Raw genomic sequence first — 20000 nt, 5'->3', positions numbered from 1 at the left:
TTTGTTTTTTGCTAGGGGGCGCTAGAGCGCAATTTTGAGTTTTGGGGTTGTTGTTTTTTTTATTAGATGCCAATTTTCGCAGGTCCTGATGTGTGTGTCAAATATGGTGAGTTTTGAAGCATGTTAAGTGGGTCAAATTGCAGCTCGAAGAGGCGGCCGGTATAATAATAATAATAATAATAATAATAATAATAATAAACCTTACAATTTCAATAGTGTCCTTTGTCCCTGTATAAAGGACTCCCTGTGGGAGTCCTTTATACAGGGTACATGCGGACCCTAATTACAGAAAAGGTATGTTAGTAATAACTTTGGTGAGCTAATAGAAGTTGCAACTTGTGCTCAATTTAGCAGACGGGACCATAATTAAAATTAGATGGGTTTTTGGAGAGTTTGACTCTGCTTGAACGTAATCGACAAATATCCAGAAATATCCTGACTGATGACTGACAAAGTCAACACAAATCTCACACACATTGATTGATTGATTGATTGATGAACATACCAATCCATTTTTTTTAATCAGTTGTAATGTGTTAAAATGTTCTGATATTGTGTTTTTAAAAGCAATGGAAATGATGTTTGGAGTAAAGAACAACAGCCTTCCAGCTTGCATTCTTAGGTTATTTCAATTAAGAGGAGAAAACTGTCATTTAGGGGAGGTATAGATTTTTGAAATAGGTAAAGTAAGAAGGAATATAAAATATATATTTCAGTTTTAGGAGTTAAATGGTGGAAGAAGCTCAGTTAGGAGTTGAAGACATGTAGTTCTTTGTTAAGGTTTAAGAAAACCTTGAAAGGTGAAATAATTGAAAATTATAAAATATAGTAACAATTACTTCCATCTAGAGATGTCCGATAATGGCTTTTTTGCCGATATTCCGATATTGTCCAACTCTTAATTACCGATTCCGATATCAACCGATACCGATATATACAGTCGTGGAATTAACACATTATTATGCCTCATTTTGTTGTGATGCCCCGTTGGATGCATTAAACAATGTAACAAGGTTTTCCAAAATAAATCTACTCAAGTTGTGGGAAAAAAATGCCAACATGGCACTGCCATATTTGTTATTATTGAAGTCACGAAGTGCATTTTTTTTTTTTAACATGCCTCAAAACAGCAGTTTGGAATGTGGGACATGCACACACAGGCAGTGCCTTTAAGGTTTATTGGCGCTCTGTACTTCTCCCTACGTCCGCGTACACAGCCGCGTTTTAAAAAGTCATACATTTCAGTGTTTCCCATAAACTGCCAAGATACCTGTGGTGGTGGGGGCGTGGCTATGGGCGTGGTCACCATGACATCATCGAGTAATTTGCATAATTTACTACAATCATTTGATTTTCTCTAAAAAGGCTCAAAAAATGTATACTTACTAAATAATAATAACAGTTTTGTTTTAAACGTCCATCCATCCATTCATCCATTTTACAATATAATTACAACACTTTATGTACATATTTATATACAGATTTGAACAATAAGTTATTCACTGAAATATATTTATTAATTGTGGTTCTTACAAAAAATATATCTTATAAAATATAAAAGCTAAAATGTCTCTTAAAGCTCTGCCCCTTTAATTAGTGCATACTAAATAATTTAACTTTAGCCTACTACTACTACAAGCATATTATTTACCAGCAACATAAAGTGAAACAGAGGCAGAGGTGTCCTGCCACAGTCAGTAACAAATAAACAGAAAACAGTAGTGGTGGTAGATAGACACAGAGCTTCATCAAACATCTGATCCACTGAACAAAGAGCTCCGAAAATCTTGAACTTTAGACTGCCATCAGTTTTACTCCCTACACTTAACCATGTGTTTCCTACTGCCTGCAGACTTTGCACCCTTTGTTATATACACATGTTGTGTTTCTAATATAAATACATTTAATAAAGTCAAATACAAATAAGGCAACAAGAGAAGTATCCTACACTTCTCTTTTGTCAAGTAAATCTGAACAGCCGATATGGGCATCTATATCAACTATATCAGGGGTCACCAACCTTTTTGAAAGCAAGAGCTACTTCTTGGGTAGTGATTAATGCGAAGGGCTACCAGTTTGATACACACTTAAATAAATTGCCAGAAATAGCCAATTTGCTCAATTTACCTTTAACTCTATGTTATTATTAATAATTAATGATATTTACACTTAATTGAAGGGTTTAAAAGAGGAGAAAACACGAAAAAAATGACAATTACATTTTGAAACATAGTTTATTTTCAATTTCGACTCTTTAAAATTCAAAATTCAACCGAAAAAAAGAAGAGAAAAACTAGCTAATTCGAATCTTTTTATGGAACATCATTAGTCATTTTTACTGATTAAGATTAATTTTAGAATTTTGATAACATGTTTTAAATAGGTTAAAATCCAATCTACACTTTGTTAGAACATATAACAAATTGGAGCAAGCTATATTTCTAACAAAGACAAATCATCATTTCTTCTAGATTTTCCAGAACAAAAATTGTAAAAGAAACTCAAAAGACTTTGAAATAAGATTTAAATTACATTCTACAGATTTTCTAGATTTGTCAGAATAATTTTTTTGAATTTTAATCATAATAGGTTTGAAGAAATATTTCACAAATATTCTTCGTCGAAAAAACAGAAGCTAAAATGAAGAATTAAATTAAAATGTATTTATTATTCTTTACAATAAAAATTTTTTTTTACTTGAACATTGATTTAAATTGTCAGGAAAGAAGAGGAAGGAATTTAGAAGGTAAAAAGGTATATGTGTTTAAAAATCCTAAAATCATTTTTAAGGTTGTATTTTTTCTCTAAAATTGTCTTTCCGAAAGTTATAAGAAGCAAAGTAAAACAATTAATGAATTTATTTAAACAAGTGAAGACCAGGTCTTTCAAATATTTTCTTGGATTTTCAAATTCTATTTGAGTTTTGTCTCTCTTAGTATTAAAAATGTCGGGCAAAGCGAGACCAGCTTTCTAGTAAATAAATACAATTTAAAAAAATAGAGGCAGCTCACTGGTAAGTGCTGCTATTTTTAGAACAGACCAGCGGGCGACTCATCTGGTCCTTACGGGCTACCTGGTGCCCGCGGGCGTCGCGTTGGTGACCCCTGAACTATATGATTTGCCTGAGAAGCTGGACAGGACAAAAAAAATAAATCAATCAATAAATATATATTTTTTATTTTTTTATTTGTGGCGGACGTAATTCTTTCGTGGCGGGCCGCCACAAATAAATGAATGTGTGGGAAACACTGCATTTTACTTTTTGAAACAGATACCGATAATTTCCGAGATCACATTTTAAAGCCCATAATATCGGCTGTCCGATATTATCGGACATCTCTACTTTCATCCCATTGATTTTTTTTACGTTGATGTTCCAGGCAATGTAATTTTCAGTGAAGGTATAGGATAGGCAAATATAAGCTTTGGCTTCAGCCTATCCCTTTCTTTTCTTTTTGTGTGTGTATGCGTACGATTGTTAAATATGTCTAATCTGTACTGTTAAACTGATCACACAAAATGGTTGATGGTTGATTATATGACCGAAATAAACGTATTTAATTTCATGCTCCTTTTTTAGCATTAGTTTTAATATCGATCCTGAGCCAGTGAAATATGAGTAGGATTCAAACCTGATGTGTATCGAACCAACTTCAACACCTTATTCTCCCCAGTACTGCAAACATTCTTTAAATACTCCACTTCTTTCTTCACAGCAGTGGGATTAAGATCCACCTTCCTGAAAAAATATAGAAGACAACAACAATAAGGTCTCACATCCGTTTACATGTTTTGTTGTGTTTTCTTACTCATTATAGTGTCGTTTTAGATCAGGCGTGTCAAACTCGCCACATCAGTTATGCTTGCCCTCAGAGGGCCGCTTTTAACAGACAATAATATACAGTATAAATATAAATGTGTATATATAAGACGTGTATAATTATGTGTTTTTTATGTACGCTGTACAAAACAAAATCTTTAGATTGTACTGTATAAAACTGGCAGCTCAAGTCGCCACATTTTGACCGCAATATATTCAGGTTGTTTTTTTACAGCATATAAAATAAAATAAAAACATGGAATTCAATTAAATGGAATGAAAAAACAGTACAGCTGTTATTTTCACGTAACAATTAATGCAAGTTTTTTTATACTGTAAAATTACGGTTGTTGTGTTTCATAGTGTATTATTAGTCTATATTGAAAGTGGATTTTACTGTAAAAAATGTCTACTGTCAAATTTTTACATGAAGTTTGTTGGATTACTTGCTTTAAAATCATAAGTCAAGTAGATATTTAGGTATTTATCTTTGTTTGAACATTAACATTGTTTTGAAATGTATAATATGATCGTGGAGAGGCGGAGCCGGCAGTCCGACAGCGAGGCAGGGCACACCGGAGCCCTCTCCAAGATGGCGGCGAGGGGGCGTGACGCCGCAAATATCAGGTGCGTGGGTCGGCCCGCTGGGCACAATTAAATGATCCTCTCGCACTATATAAAAGGGCGGCAGCCGTGAACGTCGGGGAGAGAGTTGGAGAAGCAGAAGCAGAGCGCAAGAGACGGAGAGAGCCAAAGGAAGACACAGACGCGGAAAGCTGAAAAGTGGACCGAAGAGTGAGCAGGAAGAGGAAGGAGCTGAAAAGCGACCCGACCAGAGATTGCGTCACTATTGAAAAATAAAGAAAGTCAAATCTGCTCGCAGTGATGTCAATTCTTGGTGGTCCATGGAACCCGCACGACAGTGAAGGACTGTCACAATAATATTTTGTTTTATTATTAGAGATGATTAAAGTGTACATGTATGTAATTTTACGCAGTACATTTATTTGTGTAAGACATTAAAGGCCTACTGAAACCTACTACTACCGACCACGCAGTCTGATAGTTTATATATCAATGATGAAATCTTAACATTGCAACACATGCCAATACGGCCGGGTTAACTTATAAAGTGACATTTTAAAACTTCCCGGGAAATATCCGGCTGAAACGTCGCGGTATGATGACGTATGCGCGTGACGAAGTCAGAGTAACGGAAGTTATGGTACCCCGTAGAATCCTATACAAAAAGCTCTGTTTTCATTTCATAATTCCACAGTATTCTGGACATCTTTTGCAATTTGTTTAATGAAAAATGAAGGCTGCAAAGAAGACGGTTGTAGGTGGGATCGGTGTATTAGCAGCGGACTACAGCAACACAACCAGGAGGACTTTGTTGGAGCGCTAGCCGCGCTAGCCGCCGACCTCACCTTGACTTCCTACGTCTCCGGGCCGCCAAACGCATCGGGTGAAGTCCTTCGTCCTTCTGCCGATCGCTGGAACGCAGGTGAGCACGGGTGTTGATGAGTAGATGAGGGCTGGCTGGCGTAGGTGGAGAGCTAATGTTTTTAGCATAGCTCTGTGAGGTCCCGTTGCTAAGTTAGCTTCAATGGCGTCGTTAGCACAGCATTGTTAACCTTCGCCAGCCTGGAAAGCATTAACCGTGTATTTACATGTCCACGGTTTAATAGTATTGTTGATTTTCTATCTATCCTTCCTTCTATCCTTTATTTTTTTGTTTCTATATGCAGTTAAAGCACGATGCTATCACGTTAGCTCGTAGCTAAAGCATTTCGCTGATGTATTGTCGTGGAGATAAAAGGCACTGAATGTCCATTTTGCGTTCTCGACTCTCATTTTCAAGAGGATATAGTATCCCAGGTGGTTTAAAATACAAATCCGTGATCCACAATAGAAAAAGGAGAGTGTGGAATCCAATGAGCCAGCTTGTACCTAAGTTACGGTCAGAGCGAAAAAAGATACGTCCATCACTGTCTCTCAAGTCCTTCACTGTAACGTTCCTCATCTACGAATCTTTCATCCTCGCTCAAATTAATGGGGTAATCATCACTTTCTCGGTCCGAATCTCTCTCGCTCCATTGTAAACAACGGGGAATTGTGAGGAATACTAGCTCCTGTGACGTCACGCTACTTCCGCTACAGGCAAGGCTTTTTTTTTTATCAGCGAGCAAAAGTTGCGAACTTTATCGTCGATTTTCTCTATTAAATCCTTTCAGCAAAAATATGGCAATATCGCGAAATGATCAAGTATGACACATAGAATGGATCTGCTATTCCCGTTTAAATAAAAAAAAAACATTTCAGTAGGCCTTTAAGATTAGGTGCATTATTTACACATATTATTTCCACGCATTCGCAAATTGATGTGGCGGGCCAGATCTGGCCCCCGGGCCTTGAGTCTGACACCTGTGTTTTAGATGGTTGGACTGAATATGAGGCAAACAAGAAGACTCACTCTGATATCTCCTTCATGAACTTGCGGAGGATGTGCTTGTCCGCACTTTGGAGAAGGCGGACCAGCTTCATTTTGGCCTCTGGCTCGCTGCTCTGTTGTTGCTCCTTATCTTTGTCGCTCTTTCCAATCTTCTGGATGTTGGCCAGGCTGGGACCGAGAATCTTCACCAGAGGACTTCTGTTGTCTGAGCATGGAGAGAGAATGAGCCACATGTTTGGATTGTGGAACAATCTTCACCAAGATGTTAAAAAAGCAAGTGGAGGGGGGTATTGCACAAAATATGTATAAAAAAATGTGACTACCAGGCTACCAGAAGTTAGCCTGGTAGTGGAGGAAGAAGTTAGCCTGGTAGTGGAGGCAGAAGTTAGCCTGGTAGTGGAGGCAGAAGTTAGCCTGGTCGTGGAGTCAGAAGTTAGCCTGGTCGTGGAGTCAGAAGTTAGCCTGGTCGTGGAGTCAGAAGTTAGCCTGGTCGTGGAGTCAGAAGTTAGCCTGGTCGTGGTGGCAGAAGTTAGCCTGGTCGTGGAGTCAGAAGTTAGCCTGGTCGTGGAGTCAGAAGTTAGCCAGGTAGTGGAGTCAGAAGTTAGCCTGGTAGTGGAGTCAGAAGTTAGCCTGGTAGTGGAGGCAGAAGATAGCCTGGTCGTGGAGTCAGAAGTTAGCCAGGTAGTGGAGTCAGAAGTTAGCCAGGTAGTGGTGTCAGAAGTTAGCCAGGTAGTGGTGTCAGAAGTTAGCCAGGTAGTGGTGTCAGAAGTTAGCCAGGTAGTGGTGTCAGAAGTTAGCCAGGTAGTGGAGTCAGAAGTTAGCCAGGTAGTGGTGTCAGAAGTTAGCCAGGTAGTGGTGTCAGAAGTTAGCCTGGTCGTGGAGTCAGAAGTTAGCCTGGTCGTGGAGTCAGAAGTTAGCCTGGTCGTGGAGTCAGAAGTTAGCCTGGTCGTGGAGTCAGAAGTTAGCCTGGTCGTGGTGTCAGAAGTTAGCCTGGTCGTGGTGTCAGAAGTTAGCCTGGTCGTGGAGTCAGAAGTTAGCCTGGTCGTGGAGTCAGAAGTTAGCCTGGTCGTGGAGTCAGAAGTTAGCCTGGTAGTGGTGTCAGAAGTTAGCCTGGTCGTGGAGTCAGAAGTTAGCCTGGTCGTGGAGTCAGAAGTTAGCCTGGTCGTGGAGTCAGAAGTTAGCCTGGTCGTGGAGTCAGAAGTTAGCCTGGTCGTGGAGTCAGAAGTTAGCCTGGTCGTGGAGTCAGAAGTTAACCTGGTCGTGGAGTCAGAAGTTAGCCTGGTCGTGGAGTCAGAAGTTAGCCTGGTCGTGGAGTCAGAAGTTAGCCTGGTCGTGGAGTCAGAAGTTAGCCTGGTCGTGGAGTCAGAAGTTAGCCAGGTAGTGGAGTCAGAAGTTAGCCAGGTAGTGGTGTCAGAAGTTAGCCAGGTAGTGGTGTCAGAAGTTAGCCAGGTAGTGGAGTCAGAAGTTAGCCAGGTAGTGGTGTCAGAAGTTAGCCAGGTAGTGGTGTCAGAAGTTAGCCTGGTCGTGGAGTCAGAAGTTAGCCTGGTCGTGGAGTCAGAAGTTAGCCTGGTCGTGGAGTCAGAAGTTAGCCTGGTCGTGGTGTCAGAAGTTAGCCTGGTCGTGGAGTCAGAAGTTAGCCTGGTCGTGGAGTCAGAAGTTAGCCTGGTCGTGGAGTCAGAAGTTAGCCTGGTAGTGGTGTCAGAAGTTAGCCTGGTCGTGGAGTCAGAAGTTAGCCTGGTCGTGGAGTCAGAAGTTAGCCTGGTCGTGGAGTCAGAAGTTAGCCTGGTCGTGGTGTCAGAAGTTAGCCTGGTCGTGGTGTCAGAAGTTAGCCTGGTCGTGGTGTCAGAAGTTAGCCTGGTCGTGGAGTCAGAAGTTAGCCTGGTCGTGGAGTCAGAAGTTAGCCAAAATGAGGAGTTCTACTTGAAGAAATGTTCTATTGCTTCAACCGCATTGTCTCAGGATTCTCAGAACATTACGGTCATATTGAGTAAAAAACTATTATCTTGTTTCTTATCCCATCTCTGACCTTTCCTTCATCAAAATCCACTCATCATTTTCGGAGCTACAGTATGTTGGGAATAAACAAAGAGGGAACCCTCTTGTCAGTCATCTCCTTGGTTTGTCTCTGTTGGGTGGATGTGGGCCCATCCATACATCCATTTTCTACCGCTTGTCTCTTTCACTAGCATAGAAATGATCGGAATCACCCCTGAAATCTAACCAATTACCGTATTTCCTTTGAATTGGCGCAGGGAATATAGTATTCGCACGTCTAGAATTACTGCCGGGTCAAACTCGTTTCTCAAAATAATTAACGCATGCTTGGCCTTATCGCCGGTTTGTTATTGAAGCTGGATCAAATTCGTTTCGCAAAATATTAATTTTATTATCGCATGTCTATAATTTTCGCCGGGTCAAACTCGTTTCGCAAAATATTTAGCATATGGCTAGAACTTCCACCGGGTCAAATTCGTTATGTCACGAGTGACGCTTTACCTGTCCTCATTTTCAAAATGGAGGAAGCTGCTTTCAGTAGTTTACAATCGCACAGAGGAAAAAAGATAAAGAGCTTTTCAGTAGGATTTAAGGTCCAAGCTATTGAATACCGGTACAGTATGCTAAAGAGAACAGTAAGCAGCTATGTTTTATTAATATACCGTAGCTGCGTGTGTGAAATACTGTATAAGTCATTAAATGACTCCCGCCTCCTGGTGGTAGAGGGCGCTGCCGCGCTAGTGATCCTTCTTGCGACTTCCGGTACTGCAGAAGAAGTGAACACACGCAGCAAGAGATTTTTTTTTTTTTCCTCTGCCTGAACTTTTAACATGGAGGATTACATACCGGTATCTAAAATAAAACAGTTTTCTAAACTGGACTTTCAATGGAAGCAGGAGGTAATAATTAAAGGAATATCTCCATCGAAACAGAGACTTTTAAAACTGAAGAAAGAAAATAAGGAAGACTTCTATAAACAAGTTATCGATGCTTTTGGTCAGAAGGAGCTGCAAATGGACTCCATTTATAAGTACAGGTAAGACCATAATAACGTTTTTTTTAATTAAATGTGCTTTTCATGATGGTATGCTTACATCACACTCAAAGCGCACGCCTACATTTTATGGATTCCTTTTGGTAAACGCCGGAGTGAGAAGAGGTTTTAAAATAATTACCGCATGCACGGCCATCCCGCCGGTTTCCGGTAAACGCAGGAGGTTTTAAATTAATTAACGCCCCTGCGGCTATTCAAGGAAATACGGTATCCCATTTCTGACACTTCCTGAACGTTTGATCGAAATCCGCCCATAACTTTTTGAGCTGTGTTGCTATTTAACAAACAGAAACCATTTGTTGGGTTCAAATGTAAAAATATTTAGGGTAAAAAGAGGAATAATGTATGTATAAATGTATTGTATGTTTTGTAGTGGTGCATTCAACCCCTCCTTGCACTTACCTTCAACACATGCCTGAACTTCCAGCAGTTTCTTCTCATTTGCCAGACCGAGCAGTTTGGAGAGTTGGCGGAAGTTGCGGACACAAACAGTCGGGGGAGAGAAGAGCAGGAGTGGGCGTCCCTCCTCGTCTTTTTCTCGCGACTCTACAACGCCCTCCTCTCTGAGGACACACAGACGGCACATTTTAGGAACACGTTTCATGACAGGATACGTTTTCCCTCAGCGTCAATCATGCTAAGCAACTACTTTTGAGGGTGAATACAAAAAGACTACAGCGTATCTCGGGAAAACCCTGCTAAATTTAAGTATATTGTGTGTATGTTAACGTGAGTTAACTTCTTCTTACACTTGTAGGATCATTAGGAATGTTTTGAAAACCTATATCCTTCCACAAGGAATGTTTTGTTTTCATGACCTGCGGCTTGTTGTGCCAGGGTTTGGATACCCCTGATCTGCTTGGTGATTTCCTGGTAACTGCATCCTGATGTGATGTGGTTCCATCTACATTTCTTTAAGTTTAATGTGCACTTATTTCTTGTTGTTTCAGGCGAGGTTAGCTTAGCTATTAGTGTAACTTGCCTGCTGATATTTTCATCATCGTTATCATGGTCAATATTGACATGTTCATCATTATTGTTGTTATCATGGTCAATATTGACATGTTCATCAATATTATTGTTATCATGATTAATATTGACATGTTCATCATTATTGTTATCATGTTCAATATTGACAAGTTCATAATTATTATTGTTATCATGTTCAATATTGACATTTTCATCATTATTGTTGTCATGGTCATGATAACAATAATGATGAAAATTGACATTTTCATCATTATTGGTGGTGTCATGGTCAATATTGACATTCATGATAATATTGATGAAAATGTCAATATTGCCGATAACAATAATAATGATGAACATGTCAATATTGAACAAAATGTCAATATATAATAGTGACATGTTCATCATTATTATGGTTGTCATGGTCAATATTGACATGTTCTTCATTATTATTGTTATCATGGTCAATATTGACATTTTCATCATTATTTTTTTTAATGGTCAATATTGACATGTTCATTATTATTATTGTTGTTATCATGGTCAATATTGACATTTCCATCATTATTAGTGGTGTCGTGGTCAATATTGACATGTTCATTATTATTATTGTTGTTATCATGGTCAATATTTACATTTTTATCATTATTAGTGGTGTCATGGTCAATATTGACATGTTCATTATTATTATTGTTGTTGTTATCATGGTCAATATTGACATTTTCATCATTATTAGTGGTGTCATGGTCCATATTGACATTCATGATAATGATGAAAATGTCAATAATTGACCATGATAACAATAATAATGATGAAAATGTCAATATTGACCATGATAACAATAATAATGATGAAAATGTCAATATTGATCATGATAACAATAATAATGATGAAAATGTCAATATTGACCATGATAACAATAATAATGATGAACATGTCAATATTGACCATGATAACAATAATAATGATGAAAATGTCAATATTGACCATGATAACAATAATAATGATGAAAATATCAATATTGACCATGACAACAATAATAATGATGAACATGTCAATATTGACCATGATAACAATAATAATGATGAAAATGTCAATATTGACCATGATATCAATAATAATGATGAACATGTCAATATGGACCATGATAACAATAATAATGATGAAAATGTCAATACTTGACCATGATATCAATAATAATGATGACCATGTCAATATGGACCATGATAATAATAATGATGAAAATGTCAATATTGACCATGATACCAAAAATAATGATGAAAATGTCAATAATTGACCATGATAACAATAATAATGATGAAAATGTCAATATTGACCATGATAACAATAATAATGATGAAAATATCAATATTGACCATGATACCAATAATGATGAAAATGTCAATATTGACCATGATAACAATAATAATGATGAAAATGTCAATATTGACCATGATACCAAAAATAATGATGAAAATGTCAATACTTGACCATGATACCAATAATAATGATGAAAATGTCAATATTGACCATGATAACAATAATAATGATGAAAATGTCAATATTGACCATCATACCAAAAATAATGATGAAAATGTCAATACTTGACCATGATACCTATAATAATGATGAAAATGTCAATACTTGACCATGATACCTATAATAATGATGAACATGTCAATACGGACCATGATAAGAATAATAATGAAAATGTCAATATTGACCATGATAACAATAATGATGATGAAAATGTCAACATCGACCATGATATATAATAGTGACATTTTCATCATTATTGTTATCATGGCCACTATTGACATGTTCATCATTATTATTGTTGTCATTGTCAATATTGACATTTCCATCATTATTATTGTTATCCTGGTCAATATTCACATTCATGATAATAATGATGAACATGTCAATATTGACAATGATAACAATAATAATGATGAACATGTCAATATTGACCATGATAACAATAATAATGATGAACATGTCAATATTGAACATGATAATAATAATAATAATGAACATGTCAATATTGAAATGTCCATCATTACTGTTATCATGAATGTCAATATGGACCATGATACCAATAATAATGATGAAAATGTGAATATTGACCATGATAACAATCTACGCGACTACTTTTGAGGGTCAATACAAAAGGACTACAGTGACAAGCATATCCTTCAGGCTGGTCAAACCCACCTGATTTCATAGTCTGGTGTGAAATCCGAGGCGGCTAAAGTGCTGCTCCACTGGAGCGGCTCCTCGAACAAGAGCTCCGCCTCCTGCGGGTTCTTGGAGCTGAAGTTCTCCACAAAGCGAAGGATCTCGTTCAGCAGGCTCTCGTTCATCGGCGTGGACTCCAGCTTGCCGTGATCAGAGTCAGTGGAGGTCCACTGGGCGGCCCTGGACAGTGATGTCCCCATTGTGCTGGACTTGTCTCTGGCTCACCAACACAGGACACGGCACTGCAATGCAAAACCATGTGTCTCATATTTGACCCCAGAGTAGAGACCGGATCCTGTTTGAGTGACATTTTTACCTCACACATATTTAATAGTCCTGGTCTAATAAAATCACTAAATAAAAATAAAAATAATATAAACAGATAGTAAATAAATAGAAAAAAAACTATAGACATATAGGGAGTAATCTTTTTTCACTAATTTGAGAAAATAAATTATTTTAATTTTTTTTTACATTTATTTATTTGTTAAAATTATTATTACTTTGTTTTGTTTTGTTTTTGCTGTTTTTTTTTTGGGGGGGGGTGGCATTGTTGGGATGTAAACAAAAATAATATTTTGACATTTAGGGCAAATATGATGCAAATATGATGTAATGGATAGGAATGTCTGATGCTGGATGTCAATAAAAATGAAGTTAAAAAAAATAAAATGAAAAAAATCACTACATCCATTTATCAAACGATGAATGAAAATGTATTTCAGCATTTTGCCGTCGTCGATAAATTGCCATGTCCGTGTTTTTGTCGTCTTTATCTGCCGCTTTCAAACAAGAGGGTTCACTCGGTGTATCGCTCTCAATTCTTCAATGCCGCTAAGAAAAGGCATTGAAGCTTAGGCACGGCTGTGCAAAACAAAACTAAAAACTGAACTGGCTGCAACGTAAACAAAAACAGAATGCTGGACGACAGCAAAGACTTACTGTGGAGCAGAGACGGCGTCAACAAAGTACATCCGTACATGACATGACAATCAACAATGTCCCCAAAAAGGAGGATAGCGTCCGCACGACTTAGTCTTGATTGCGAAAACAAAGCAGGTGCGGAGATTAGCGCTCAAAGGAAGACTTGAAACTGCAACAGAAACATCCCAACAAAACAGGAAACGCCACCGAAATAGGAAAGAACTAAAACACTCCACACAGGAAAACAGCAAAAAACTCCAAATAAGTCACGGGGTGATGTGACAGGTGGTGACAGTACTTTGAGACAAGAGCTATAGTGATGCATAGTTAGTTAAGGGTTAAATTCCTATCCAACAATTGCGTCATTATCGACTACTGAGTTTCATTTTTAATGATTTCTGCTTGTGCTGTGCCTCAGGATTTTTTGAATGAAAAAAAAAGTGTCTTGGCTCAAAAAAAGGTTGAAAAACACTAGTCTAGTGGACATTTTGCACGATAAAAGAGGGACTGTTTTTTTAATTTTATTTTGTATTTTCCTCTCTTTTGTGTGGTTTAGCTTTTTCACAACCCTTGCCTGTCATGGCTATCATTAGGGCTGGGTGATACATGGAATATACTCGACATATCGCAGATTTGTCTCCGTGCGATATACAAAATGACTATATGGCGATATTGGAGTACACGTTCTCACGCAGTTGCTTTTAGCTGCGGGCATTACACTACAGGCTTTTCTCACTCTTTCATGTCTCTGCTTCTCACAGAGACATAAAACAAGCGCACCTTCTTGCACACGTCACATACTGTCACGTGTGCAACGTCATACGCCCTCGCCGAGCAGAGAGGTAGCGGCATGGGTGATGTTAACTCTGGTGCTAGCGGAGCGGTAATACGAGAGAAAGAAGGTGCGAATCTGGTAACAAATAAAAGAAGAATAATCAATTCCCAAGAAAAACAACAGGGGGCTTCAAGCAGGAAGATGTTGAACAGACAACCGTAATATGTCAAGTATGCGGCAAAAGCGTTGCTACAAAAAGTAGCATTACTGCTAATTTGTAGCATAATTTTAAAAGTCACCCGCTAGAGAATGAAGAGTGCTTGAAACTCCGCATGTCAACATCTCGGTCGGTGCCACACCCACAAAATGCCCAAGCAACCATTTCCACATCAATACTGTATGAAAAAACTAGTCAACAACAGAAGGAGATAACGTCCGCAGGAACCTACCACATAGCGAAGGACATACACTATTTGATTTCCGATTATGCAGCTCATTTTTATTTGACACTTATTGAAATATCTTGTGTGACATCATGCACAAAAGTACTCTTTATTTGTTTTAATCTATTGTAGTGGCGTTCTGTACAAATAGTACACTTTAATTTAGCGTTGTTTTGATTTGTCATCTTAGTGACATCGTGCACAAAAGTGCACTAATAGCTTGTTTTAAAATGTCTCTGATAATCTCGCACTTTCTGTTTTGGAAATGACATGAATGTTTGTGCCACTGCTTAATAACTGTTTCATAAATACACTTTTAGTTGTGATTTCCCTCTCTGCATGAAAGTTTAAAATGAGCATATATTAATGCAGTATGAAGAAGAATGTTTTAATGTAGACACATCATACTGGTGTTATATGCATCAAGTGTTAATTCAAGGCAAAATATCGAGATACACTACCGTTCAAAAGTTTGGGGTCACATTGAAATGTCCTTATTTTTGAAGGAAAAGCACTGTACTTTTCAATGAAGATAACTTTAAACTAGTCTTAACTTGAAAGAAATACACTCTATACATTGCTAATGTGGTAAATGACTATTCTAGCTGCAAATGTCTGCTTTTTGGTGCAATATCTACATAGGTGTATAGAGGCCCATTTCCAGAAACTATCACTCCAGTGTTCTAATGGTACAATGTGTTTGCTCATTGGCTCAGAAGGCTAATTGATGATTAGAAAACCCTTGTGCAATCATGTTCACACATCTGAAAACACTTTAGCTCGTTACAGAAGCTACAAAACTGACCTTCCTTTGAGCAGATTGACTTTCTGGAGCATCACATTTGTGGGGTCAATTAAACGCTCAAAATGGCCAGAAAAAGAGAACTTTCATCTGAAACTCGACAGTCTATTCTTGTTCTTAGAAATGAAGGCTATTCCACAAAATTGTTTGGGTGACCCCAAACTTTTGAACGGTAGTGTATATATGGTGTATCGTGACATGGCCTAAAAATATGGAGATATTAATAAAAGGCCATATTGCCCAGCCCTACTATCATGTACTCTTAAGTTTATTCTGTCATTTTTAGTACCTACTACATTGTTTTATTCCTCAATCTTGATTTCCCCTGTGAATTACATTAGATTAGATTAGTTTATTTCAAAGGGGACAATGCAATTTCATAAAAACACATGACAACACATGGTTAAAAAAGCCAGAATCAGCCAGAAGGCTAGTTTTCATCTGTAGTCCCCTGGCCATGATGTAAAAAAAAAGGCAGTACATTTATATTCATATCCTTGTAAAGTTGCTGGCAATGAGAATTTCGATTGGAGACTATTAAAGTATTCAACTGAATAAAATGAAACAAATTAATCTGAGAGTTTGTCAGTGACATATGAGAAGTACTGGGCCCCCTTTTTTTGTTGCTGCGATGCAGCCAGACAAGATGCATGCAATTGTGTCACGTTAACTTCCAGTTACCTTTTGCAAAGTTCTGCTACCCGTTGCATGAGATGTATAAATGCATAAAAACAAAACAACTGACCTTTACACGCAGCTGAGGCGGCCAGTCTCTCCACTGTAGCTGGGAGCCCCTCATCAAGACAGCACACTTCCTGTTTTGGTCTGGTCGCCATGGTTACCGCGTGTGGCAATTGTCGTAATGCCTCGCATAGCCGCGCATCATAAAAACTACCGCCGTCAGCGTCACACACACAAAAGACACGCAAACAAGGACACGACAAAAAAGGCGACGTCGGTTTTGTTGGTTCGTTTCGCCAAATTGTACACCAAACAAGCAACACATAAGATAGAACGGTTATAGTATAAAGAACCATACAAACAAATGCGGATACATGCTAACTTAAATATGGTACAGGGCATTTTATACCATTTGTGATGTACTTAGCAGAAATTAGCCTTTTATCGACATATATAGTACAAAACATGGTGTCTGAAGCTTCTAGAAAGCAGCTTTCCATGACGTCCGGCGAATTAACACATTTACGACATACAAAATGGCGAATGCCGCGAGGATTACCCATAATCCTTCACTAACAGAAACCTACGTATAGGCACTTACTTTGTCCACGAAATAGTTGTTGCCGGGTAACTTATATCAGGGTAAGATTCCAAATCAGTAGTCCATTTGTCTTTATCCATCTCATACGGATCTTTATCGCCAATATCTTTCAAATTTCTGTAAAAGATGCCAACGCACAAAATGGCGACTGCAGCGAGGATTACCCACAATCCTTTGCTAATGGAAACCAATGTTTTTTTTAAAAGATTTGTTTTATCTGAATTGTATTTTTATATACAACAAATAAAACACTTTTCATATTCAGTGTTGAAACGCAATAACTACATACAAAACGGTTTAATTTTAAACAAAAATGAAAAACGAACCAAAAACAGATGTTCATCGGAACCGGAAGTTACGATTTTTTTTTCATTTTGTTTTTATTGGACAAACATTTCCAATGTACATAAAAGTCAAGGCAATTTCAACATATTCAACAATTTTACACATAAAGATGAGCAAATGACGACTTTAACACAACATGTCAAGGAAAGAAAATCAAAGGAAATGCAAATAAGACCATTAAAAATAAACAATGTGATCAAATTTAAAAAGACAAAAAAGGGGCTAATTAAATCACTTTAATTTTTTTCAATAAATATATCAATTTAAGGGCTTTTGTACTTTTTATCATTTTCCAACATTTAATTGATAATTTTAAATAGGGACGTCCGATAATGGCTTTTTGCCGATATCCGATATTGTCCAACTCTTTAATTACCGATACCGATATCAACCGATACCGATATATACAGTCGTGGAATTAACACATTATGCCTAATTTGGACAACCGGGTATGGTGAAGATAAGGTCCTTTTTAAAAAAATTAATAAAATAAAATAATACAAATAAATTAAAAACATTTTGTTGAATAAAAAAAGTAAAACAATATAGAAACAGTTCCGTAGAAACTAGTAATTAATGAAAATGAGTAAAATTAACTGTTAAAGGTTAGTACTATTAGTGGAGCAGCATGTGTGCTTACGGACTGTATCCCTTGCAGACTGTATTGATATATATTGATATATAATGTAGGAACCAGAATATTAATAACAGAAAGAAACAACCCTTTTGTGTGAATGGGGGAGGGAGGTTTTTTGGGTTGGTGCACTAATTGTAAGTGTATCTTGTGTTTTTTATGTTGATTTAATAAAAAAAAATAAAATAAAAAAAAACGATACCGATAATAAAAAAAAAAAAACATACCGATAATTTCCGATATTACATTTTAAAGTATTTATCGGCCGATAATATCGGCCATCTCTAATTTTAAACCATGTATTCCAACACGCAATCAAAACCAAACGTGTTCCATCTCTTCTTCGCTACCGCTGACTGAACTGTCAGGTAAACGCTACTGCCCCCTAAAGCCCAAGTCCTGCATCACAGCTCAGACCAATACACAATGCAAAAGTTTGCTTGCTTCAGCAAAAAACAAAAACAAAGCTCCCCTGCCCTGCCGCTGGATATGTTACAAAGTCAAACATGTCCTTTGCTTTCTTAGTTCAGCATAATAAACATGTCTTAAGTCCTTCATTTAAATGGCACGTAATAAGATTGATGCACTGCAGTGATTCTGGCTGTTGAATTGCATGTTGTTCCAATTTGAGACCGTCAAAACTATATTTTGTAGGTGATTCATTAACTCATCAGTGTTGCACATGATCAGATTTAAAGGGGAAAACAATGATATCAAATCTAATCGAGATCGAATGATACGAAAAAATGAACCCAGCCGTAACTAAGTATTACATGTTACACATACTCACAGCATGTATATAACATGAGGCTATTTTTTCTAATTATAACCTTAATTACCTGCATGTTATCCACCTCTTGCTAGCAGTTATTTACTCATTAGAATGCACAGAACAAGTAAAGACGTGGGTCTTGTCTCACGTAAGGATTGCGGATGACGGGCAAAATTAAATGTGACATGCTTTCTTGGCTACGTCAGTTTGTCCTTTTCAACTCGCTTCTCTGCTTCAGCGGCGCCGTTGTGCTTTTTCTGTTGGTGAACTTTATGAAGACGACCACTTTGGTGTTCTCCCAGAAGATTGCAGAAAGTTGGCAGACGTTATAACTGGATTCTCACATTTGAAACTTCTTTTTTCATTTGGCCGTATTACTTCTTAAAGAGCAGGAGTGGCCACACTTTCTGCAAGTCAGCTACTTTTCAACGGACCAAGTGGAGGGGATCTACCTCATGTATGTATATATATATATATATATATATATATATATATATATATATATATATATATATATATATATATATATATATATATATCAAGGTTCAACTTTATATATATATATATATATATATATATATATATATATATATATATATATATATATATATATATATAAAGTTGAACCTTGAAAGTTGAACCTTGATATATATATATATATATATATATATATATATATATATATATATATATATATATATATATATATATATATATATATATATATATATATATATATATATATATATCAATCAAGGTTCAACTTTATATATATATATACATATATATATATATATATACATTTATATTGATTTATTTATTTTTTGTTAACAAGTTAAAGATGCTTAATCAAAATTCAAGCATGTTTAACAACAACGTCCTCCTTTCTGTCCAATACCACATGAAAGTGCTTGCTTTTTGCCATTTTAGTTGTCCAGCTACTCCTTTTTATACACTTTACAAGAAATACATTGCTTTACCAACACTAGCGGAGCAGTCGCTTGATTTAGCCTGATCATATTCTTGTCAGAATAATTGTATCCAAGTTATCACAAAACTTTGTGCTGCCGGCGAGAGGACAAAAGCTGTCTTTGATCTTACCAATCAAAAGGCTTGCAAAACTCCACTGTGTAGGATGGGAAGCGACATGAAGGTGTCGGTTTCTCTGATCTATTGTAATCCACAGGAAGATTTTGTCTTGACCCGAAATCTACAAAGCGGAGAAGAAGCAGGACCTGACCCCCCTCGAGGCATTTTCTCTTTGAACTGTTTTGTAATCAACGGCTGTTTACGACCCCCCTTCCTTTAGAAACAGCTGTTGCCATGTAATCAGGGAAAGTCCAAATAAAAGAGGAAGCGTGCGACCTTTCGTCAGAGCGTGGTAGAAGACTGTACAAAGACTACAGCCCAGACGTTTCTCCTCAATGAGCTAAATTGAATTCTGTCTCTGTTTAATTCCTTGCTTCTTGTCTTGTTTAATAGATGTCATCAG

General features: G+C 37.2%; 1 protein-coding gene across 3 annotated transcripts in view; it reads right to left on the bottom strand.

Moving 5' to 3' along the window:
* LOC133630512 (outer dynein arm-docking complex subunit 2-like) overlaps positions 1-16918 on the bottom strand; it is a 140647-nt gene extending 123729 nt beyond the window's left edge. For 2 of the 3 annotated variants that reach the window (XM_062022125.1, XM_062022123.1), the window contains exons 1-5: positions 16221-16721; positions 12508-12773; positions 9727-9887; positions 6297-6480; positions 3633-3739 (exon numbers count right to left, since the gene is read on the bottom strand). In XM_062022125.1, the coding sequence (XP_061878109.1) occupies positions 3633-3739; positions 6297-6480; positions 9727-9887; positions 12508-12731 (676 nt within the window). In that variant the 5' untranslated portion in view covers positions 12732-12773; positions 16221-16721. Of the gene's footprint in view, positions 1-3632; positions 3740-6296; positions 6481-9726; positions 9888-12507; positions 12774-16220; positions 16722-16757 lie in introns of those variants that run through there. The other variant, XM_062022124.1, reaches the window with a different exon arrangement.
* Positions 16919-20000: the final 3082 nt, after the last annotated feature.

This window comes from Entelurus aequoreus, linkage group LG15 (genome assembly GCF_033978785.1).
Source record: "Entelurus aequoreus isolate RoL-2023_Sb linkage group LG15, RoL_Eaeq_v1.1, whole genome shotgun sequence".
NCBI lineage: Eukaryota > Metazoa > Chordata > Actinopteri > Syngnathiformes > Syngnathidae > Entelurus > Entelurus aequoreus.
This window is presented reverse-complemented; position numbering and strand designations above follow the sequence as displayed.